This window comes from Hyperolius riggenbachi, chromosome 5 (genome assembly GCF_040937935.1).
Source record: "Hyperolius riggenbachi isolate aHypRig1 chromosome 5, aHypRig1.pri, whole genome shotgun sequence".
Classification (NCBI taxonomy): Eukaryota; Metazoa; Chordata; class Amphibia; order Anura; family Hyperoliidae; genus Hyperolius; species Hyperolius riggenbachi.
The window spans coordinates 28397617-28406846 of record NC_090650.1 but is presented as its reverse complement, the minus strand read 5'-3'; the positions used below and the strand labels follow the sequence as shown (position 1 = coordinate 28406846).

Here is a 9230-nt window from a genome sequence, read left to right as displayed (position 1 = left end):
AAACAAGCATGCAGCTAATCTTTAAGATCTGACAATAATGTCAGATAGCACTTGATCTGCTGCATGCTTGTTCAGGATATATGGCTAAAAGTATTAGAGGCAGAGGATCAGCAGGATAGCCAGGCAACTGGTATTGCTTAAAAGTAAATACATATGGCAGCCTCCATGTACCTCTCACTTCAGTTATCCTTTACACTGGTCCTGGACTGTGGTAGCACATTAGAAAGTGGCCCTGTTGAGGGACCGTTAGTGATGTGAATTGTATAGTGTGTGTAAAATGCTACGCAAAAGATACCCGTGCTCTATAAACGACTATCTACAACAATGCTTGGGACATTTAAGAATTGGCATTGGGACAATAAAAGATCAGATTTGCTTTATCATTTATACATTTTTTAAGAAAGGAATAAAGATGTTGTCCTGTTCCAGCAGGTTTTGGGCTCGATGTGGAGGACTGGTGCTGTAGGTCAGAAGTCTTTGGTTTAGCTGTATATGTCACTCCCATAGAAGAAGACCTTTAGTTGAAGGCCATGCTGTTCATGTCAGCAGCACAAATTCCTAGATGGACCCTTCAGCCGGGTTACAAGGTAGCTGGTGTGGTGAGCATCCAGCACTGTAGCTTGGATTCTGTGGAGCAAAGAAAAGGGTTAATAGTGAGATGGGAGAGAGAAAGCTGGGAGGGTGTAAGAAGGGTGAAGATGACAGAGGTGGAGAAGAGTACAGAAGACCCCCAGCCTACCAAACCCATTGCCTACTTCCCTACAGAGAACTCTCCTATGAGTGGAGCAGAGAAGGCTTTTGCCTCCTCATTTTCCTAGTCCATACTGTACGTGGATATTAAGTACACATGATAGCACATGATGTGCCCATATGTGAGTGATGAGGGCATCTCTGCCATTGGATAAGCCTTATCTTACCTCCATACCCTGAAACCTTAGAGTAAAATACATGGACCTCTAAATTAATTTCACTATTGTAGTTTTAGATAGTGTGCTAAAGGGCTAGAACCACTTTATTTATTGCTGTCCATGACAATTTCTACCACTTCCTGTTTAGACAGGAAATGCAGATCTCCCCACCAGTGACTATTGGTTGCATTGGTAAGGTGTCAAGTTACCGCTTGCAACAAACTTGCACTTACACTCTGTTCCACCTTAGCTTGACTGACACAAAATGAACACAGATACAAACAGACTTACAGCAGCTGGAGTTCTTAAAGGGGCACTATGGCGAAAAATTGTAAAATTTTAAATATACAAATAAGAAGTATGTTTTTTCCAGAGTAAAATGAGCCATAAATGACTTTTCTCCTATGTTGCTGCCACTTACAGTAAGTAGCAGAAATCTGACAAAAGTGACAGGTTTTGGACTAGTCCATCTCTTCATAGGGGATTCTCAGGGATTTATTTATTTTCAAAAGCACTTAATGAATGGCAGTTGCTCTGTCCAACTGCCACAAAACTGTGTAGCGAGCAGGGAAGCTGGCCAGCATCATTGTTTAAATTCTTTTTAGGGAATATTTTTATAAAGAACTAGCTGATTGCCCGGCGTTGCCCGGGTATGTATTTGACTGGTGTTTGCTCCGCCCATTTTTTCTAGCCCTAACACACAATTACTCAATGACCAAGTTTGTGAGCTTTGCGGTCTTTGGTATCAATCATTTGCATTGAAATTAAAAAATCTGATTAGCTGTTTGTGGCTCCACACCCTTTTCTGAATTTAAACCCCAGTCACCCAATGACCAACTGTACCAGGTTTGAGGCCTGTGCCATTAACAGTGCAAGAATGGTAGCAATTAAATATTCCCCTTGAAAAGCAATAGGTGAAGTTTGATTCACTTTTGTAGGCTCCACCCACTTTTCTGAATATTAATCTCAGTCACCCAGTGACCAACTGTGCAAAGTTTGAGAACCCTGCTATTTACAGTGTAAGAATGGCTGCAGTTTATATTTTCCCAGGGAAATTTGTATTTGTCTCCACCCACTGATGACCCGGCGTTGCCTGTGTATGTATTGGACTGGTGTTGGCTCCGCCCACTTTCTAACCCTAATGCACAAACACTCAATGACCACGTTTGTGAGCTTTGGGGTCCTTGGCATCAATAATTTGTATATTCCCATGAAATGAAACAAATCAGATTGGCTGTTTGTGGCTTCACCCCCTCTCCAGCATTTGAACCCCAGTCACCCAATGATCAACTGTAGCAGGTTTGAAGCATCTGCTATTAGCAGTGTAAAAATGGCAGCAATTTAAATATTCCCCTTGAAAATCAACAGGTGAATTTTGATTGGCTATTATAGGCTCCACCCACTTCCCTGAATATTAATCTCAGTCACCCAGTGACCATCTGGGCACAGTTTGAGAACCCTGCCATTAACAGTGTAAGAATGGCTGCAGTTTATATTTTCCCAGTGAAATTTGGTTTTGGTTCCGCCCACTTTTTGTAACCTGGGCACACAGTCACTGATTGACCAATTTTGTGAGCTTTGGGGTCCTTGGCATCGATAATTTGTACTTTCCCATGACATGAAACAAATCTGATTGACTGTTTGTGGCTCTGTCCCCTTTTCTGAATTTGAACCCCAGTGACGCAATGACCAACTGTACCAGGTTTGAGGCTTGTGCCATTAACAGTGCAAGAATGGCAGCAATTTTAACATTCTCCTTGAAAAGCGATATGTGATTTTTGATTGGCATTTTTAGGCTCCACCCACTTTTCTGAATATTAATCCCAGTCACCCAGTAACCAGCTGTGCAAAGTTTGAGAACCCTGACATTAACAGTGAAGAAAGGCTGCAGTTTACAATTTCCAAGAAAAATCTGTTTTTGACTCCACCCAGTTTTTGTAACCTTGACACACAGTCACTCAATTATCAAGTTTGTGAGCTTTTGGGTTCCTGGCATCAAAATTCTGCTAATGGAAGCAGTTTATCCAGCAAAGAAATCTGATTGGCTGTGTTTGGCTCCGCCCCTTTACTGAATTTGAACCCCAGACACTTAACGACCGACTGTAGCAGGTTTGAGGCTCTGCCATTAACAGTGTAAGAATGGCTGCAGTTTCAATATTCCCCTTGAAATTCAATAGGTGAATTTTGATTGGCTCTTGTAGGCTCCACCTACTTTTCCGAATATTAATCCCAGTCACCCAGTGACCAACTGTGTGAAGTTTGAGAACCCTGCCATGAACAGTGTAAGAAAAGCTGCAGTTTATATTTTCCAATGTAAAAAAATAGTTGTTTTTGGCTCCGCCCACTATTTCTAGCCTTAAAGGGGCACTATGGTGAAAAATTGTAAAATTTAAAGTATGTGCGAATATATACAAATAAGAAGTACTTTTTTCCAGAGTAAAATGAGCCATAAATTACTTTTCTCCTATGTTGCTGTCACTTACAGTAGGTAGTAGAAATCTGACAGAAGCAACAGGTTTTGGACTAGTCCATCTCTTCATGGGGGATTCTCAGGGATTTATTTATTTTCAAAAGCACTTAGTGAATGGAAGTTGCTCTGTCCAACTGTCAAAAAACTGTGTAGCGAGCAGGGAGGCTGACCAGCACAATTGTTTAAATCATTTTTAGGGAATATCTTTATAAAGAATAAAAGCCTTGCTCAGAATCCCCTATGACGAGATGGACTAGTCCAAAACCTGTCACTTCTGTCAGATTTCTACTACCTACTGTAAGTGACAGCAACATAGGAGAAAAGTAATTTATGGCTCATTTTACTCTGGAAAAAAACACACTTCTTATTTGTCTATGTTTGCACATAATTTTAATTTTACAATTCTTCGCCATAGTGCCCCTTTAATTAGCTAGCATTGTTTTGGCCAATTTGTAACTTGCAAGAGATATCAGAGTAACCAAAACGGCAGCAGAGACCAGACTTTCAAAGCATTCCCTGCCCAAGGTTTAAAGTGACTCCGAGCTCAGAGTAAAAATAAAATTTGAACTTACCCGGGGCTTTCTCCATCCCAGCCCTGGTCGGGACGTCCCACGCCGGCTTCCTGACTCTTCTCCCGGTGGCTGTCCGCATAGCGTGGACAGGCCGGTCCCCCGGGCGACACTGGCGAGTGTCGGGCCTTCTCCTTCCGTATACGTCACGAATGACGTCACACGCCGACCGCCGCGCGTCATGACGGCGGCCGGCGTGACAGCACGGCGCATGCGCGGTTTAATCGCACATGCCCCGTGCTGTCACGCCGGCCGCCGTCATGACGCGCGGACGTCCTGACCAGGGCTGGGATGAAGAAAGCCCCGGGTAAGTTCAAATTTTATTTTTACTCTGAGCTCGGAGTCCCTTTAAGGGCCCTTTCACACTAGAGGGCTTTTTTGGCGTTTTAACGCCACGGCCAAAGTTGGCGTTTTCCAAGGTAAAATGAAAGGCCACAGACTTTCATTTTACCTGTCACATCTAACGCTGTGTTTTGGAGCATTGCGTTTCAACGCTCCCAGGAGCTTTTTTAGGGCTGACCGCTGCGTTTCTCATTACAATTGATAATAATGTGTTGGCATTAAAACGCCTTCAAAACGCCTACAGCCAAAATGCAGCGTTTTTGCTTTTTACCACTGACTGTAGTGTGAAAGAGCCCTAAGAAGAATAGCACCAATCTCATACTCAGAACTGTCCAGTTATTGACCTAATAACTCCAGTATTTACTGTATATATGGCCTTTCTCCTGTCAGACTCAAAGTGCTTGCGAGGCAGCCACTAGGGTGCACTCAACAGGCAGTAGCAGTGTTAGGGAGTCTGACCCAAGAACTTCTTGCTGGCTTATTGGAATAGGAAAAGCCGAGATTTTAACCTAGGTCAGAGGCAGGGCCCTTAACCATTACACTTATCCAGCCACCAAAGAGTTTAAAAAAAAATCATCTTCATACCTTGAAATCTGCAAGAGCCAAAGGCTCATCTTGCATAAACTTGGGTTAACCTGAGAAAAACTGTTAAAATAGGTAAACTGTGTGCTTGGTCTCACCACATACAAGACAAGGATACATATGAGTGCTGTGATGTCATCATTTCAGCTACACTGGACCTAACCATTCTATGAACCTGTAAATCCAGCCTCAACTGGAAGTATTGGCCATGTTTCTGTTTGATGCGGCTAATAAGATCCATTTAGATTCTAGTAATTGGACACAATGTGGACAGCTGAGTATATGTATTTGGGTGCTCAGTAAAGAGCCAGGTACCAGCAAGAAATTCTGTAGATGTCTTAACTGATGGGTCCTACCAAACCTATCAAACCCACACACAGCCTAAATCTATCCCGCTCTATTAGGCCCAACCCCACACTCTCTGTACCACATGCCTACCCCTAACCTCACCTCCTGCCATGTGACTAACCCTAACCGCACCTCCTGCCGTGTGACTAACCCTAACCGCACCTCCTGCCGTGTGACTAACCATAACCTCGCCTCCTGCCGTGTGACTTACCCTAACCGCACCTCCTGCCGTGTGACTAACCATAACCTCGCCTCCTGCCGTGTGACTAACCTAACCTCTTCAACCTCCAGTTCCTAACCATAACTGGAACCTATTTTTTGCCATACCATACTAACATCTATCCGCCACCCCTCAATACCCCTCAGGAGACCACGACTCATCTAAACTCCTACATTCTACCACAGTAGCTACCGGGGTTATGAATGTGCCCCAGGTTGGGGCTGGACAGGGCATCAGGGTTACCCTAAAAAGAGAGGTAACATAAGAGGAGGCATGAGGATCGGGATGGGGAAAAGGGGGAAGGATGCAGATGACAGAGTGAGAAAGAGACACAGAGTGAGACAAGTGAGACAGCATCTAAATGAGGAGTCTGAATGAGGCACAGACAGTGCTGGAGTGCAGTGAGACCAATACCTGAGTGCAGACAGACAAACCAGTGCTGGAGTGCAGACAGGCACATCAACACAGGAATGCTGACTGACAGACAAACCAGCACTGTAGTGCAGATAGACAAACCAATTCTGGGGTAAAGACAGAACAATACTGGCGGGAGCCAGACACACCAGCACTGGGGTGCAGATATACAAACTGACACCGCACAGCAGTGCTGACAAACAGACCAACGTTAGCATGGAGACAGACACACCAACACTGGAATGCAGACAGACACACCAACACTAGAGTGCAGACAGACACACCAACGCTGGTGTGCAGGGAGACAAATCAGCACGGGAGTGCAGACAGATCAACACTATAATACAGACAGACATGCCAAGACTAAAGTGTAGACAGATACACTAATACTAAACTGCAGATAGAGACAACAATACTGGAGCACTGACAGATTAACCGATGCTGGAGAGCAGACAAACACTAAAGTGCTGACAGACTAACCAATCCTGGGGTGCAGACAGCAGGGCCGGGCCTAGACTTTTTGCCACCTGGGGCAAATTTAGAAAAAAATTGCCGCCGCCGCATAACCCCCCCCCCCCCCCCTAGCGGTGGGGAGGGGGGCCGGATCCACTCCCTCGTCTGGGTCCCCCGATTTGCGCTCCCCTCCAGCTTAAATAGGGAGCAGCGGATGCCCAATTCTAAGTGGTCGGCGATGCAGGAAGTGACGTCAGTGGAGCGCACGCTGGAACGCGGATAAGGTAAGTCCTCCCCGCCCGTGCCTCTTACTATTGGGCAATGGGCATCGGCTGCTTCCTATTTAAGCTAGAGGGGAGCGCAGATCGGGGGACCCAGGTGAGGCCCAATACCCCCGTCCTGCCCGCTACCCCTCCGGCTCGGCGGCCGCCCCCCCCCCCCCCCCGCACCCACGGGCGGGCGGGTGCCGCCCCTAGAAGTTTGCCACCTGAGGCAAACGTTTCACCCCGCCTCATGAGCGGGCCGGCCCTGGCAGACAGACACACCAGTACTGCAGTAATGACAGACACAAAAATACTGGTGTGCAGATAGACACACAAATACTGTAGGGCAGTGAGACAGATCGACACTGTAGTGCAGACAGATACACCAATACTGAACTGCAGATAGACACATTTATAATGGAGCACTGGCAGACTAACCTATACTGGAGTAGAGAGGGCTCGAACTGCAATAGACTTCAATGGGGATATGAACTTTGAAAACTAGAACAATTTATGCTGGCCACAAAAGTGATGGAAAAGATGTTTCAAGGGGTCTAACACCTGGAGGGGGGCATGGCGGAGTGGGATACATGCCAAAAGTCCCGGGGAAAAAAATCAGGATTTGATGCACAGCAGCGTTTTAAGGGCAGGAAATCACATTGCATGCTAAATTGGAGGCCTAAAGTGCTTTAAAACATCTTGCATGTGTATACATCAATCAGGGAGTGTAATTAGAGTTCTGCTTCACACTGACAGACCAAACTCACTGTGTAACGCACCACAAACAGCTGTTTGTGTAGCGACGGCCATGCTGGACTGGTGCGCACCATGGCCAGAGTGCAGGCAAGCCCATATGGTCGGGCTGAGGTAGCTGAATGACAGAACAGTGACTGTCCAGCTGATCGAATATGGTCTGTCCACAATGAAGCAACGACCTTATTATCTTGGGTGTGCCCACCTCTCCCCCCCCCCCGTCACACTCATATAGCCGGTGGTCTTTGCTCCATTGTGATATGCAAGCCCCTTAACCGCGACAAGGTAATGATCATCATGAAGGGGAATTGACACATGTACATGCCTTTTGTTTTGTTGTTGCAACGGCCTTAAAAATTCAGGAATCCATCTGGAGTCCTGGACCCTTTTGGTGGTGGCGGCGGAGGCAGTCAAGCAGCCTGCAGGCAGAGATGCTGTGTGGGGACCGACTTTGTCTTGGGGCAGGCAGTCACACAGTGTGCAGGCAGAGATGCTGTGTGTGGGGAGTGACTTAGTCTTCACAGGCAGGCCTGACCGTGCTTTGCAGACCAAGTGGTCAGATGGACCCTTGACCCAACGCTGTGTGCCAGAGATGAAACCACTTGTCTTTCAACATCACGGTACAGTTTGGGTATCAACTTTTTTGAGAAATAATTGCTGCCTGGTATCTTCCACTGCGGTGTGTGGCTTTGCTTTTGTTTGCTGCTTTTCCTCAGGTGGTCACCCCTTTGCAGTTTGTGCTTTGTCATTATGTGCCTTCGTAAGGAAGTTGTCCCTACGCGGGTCTTGGTCTTTCCACGGCTCAATTTTTGGTGGCAGAGAGTACAGATGGCATTGCTCTCATCTGAGGCAGACGCACAAAAAAATATCCACACCTCAGAGCCCTGGGATGATGGCACTTTGGTGGTGGCGGCGGACTGAGTGTTAAGTGGGGTTCCAGAATCAGAGCAGGAGGAGGAAGATATGTCAGGGTTCCATGCGGAAGATGAGGAAGATGAGGTGTTCTGTGTTAAATAGTCAACTACGTCTTGACAATCTTGGGGGTTGATGGCACGTGCCTTCTGAACACTGTACTTTGGTCCAGGGCCGCACAAAATCACGACAGCACGACCTCGAACAGACCTGCCGGGTGGCCTGCCTCTGCCTGTTTTGCCCATATTGGGGGGGATGAAGTGAAAGGTATGCACTGACTTGACTAATACAATGTGCAGTCACACAGGTGCAGTGAACAGGTATGAAGTGACTAGTATTACAAATGTGCAGATGTCACACACACAGGTATCGTGAACAGGTGCAGTGACTGGTATATAACACTGCATGTGGTCGTGTAGGTAGGTGCACTGAACAGGTATGCAGTGATTGGTATTACAAATGTGCAGCTGTCACACACACAGGTACCGTAAACAGGTGCAGTGACTGGTATATAACACTGCGTGCGGTCATGTAGGTAGGTGCACTGAACAGGTATGCAGTGATTGGTATTACAAATGTGCAGCTGTCACACACACAGGTACCGTGAACAGGTGCAGTGACTGGTATATAATATAACACTGCATGTGCTCACATAGGTAGGTGCACTGAACAGGTAGGTATGCAGTGATTGGTATTCCAAATGTGCAGCTGTCACACACACAGGTACCGTGAACATGTGCAGTGACTGGTTTATAACACTGCGTGCGGTCACATAGGTAGGTGCACAGAACAGGTATGCAGGGATTGGTATCACAAAATGCTGCAGACCACCCATAGACACAACACATTTATTGCAGAATCCAGAGGTAGATCTTCCCATGGAAACATTTCACAGATATAGAAATTCTTGGGATCCAAAAATCAGCGGGATGATTTCAGGCTGAGGCTGGTTTTACACTACAAACCAGCGCCAGTGATGCGTTGCGTCGAATCCAC

At 46.4% G+C, this 9230-nt stretch overlaps 1 protein-coding gene across 2 annotated transcripts in view; it reads right to left on the bottom strand.

The window, feature by feature from the left end:
* Window positions 1-361: 361 nt before the first annotated feature.
* The window catches only part of LOC137518051 (acid-sensing ion channel 1C-like), a 71795-nt gene continuing 62926 nt past the window's right edge, over window positions 362-9230 (bottom strand). Inside the window, exon 10 of one of the 2 annotated variants that reach the window (XM_068235258.1) lies at window positions 362-627. In XM_068235258.1, coding sequence (XP_068091359.1) covers window positions 559-627 — 69 coding nt within the window. In that variant the 3' untranslated portion in view covers window positions 362-558. The remainder of the gene's footprint in view (window positions 628-9230) is intronic. The other variant, XM_068235259.1, reaches the window with a different exon arrangement.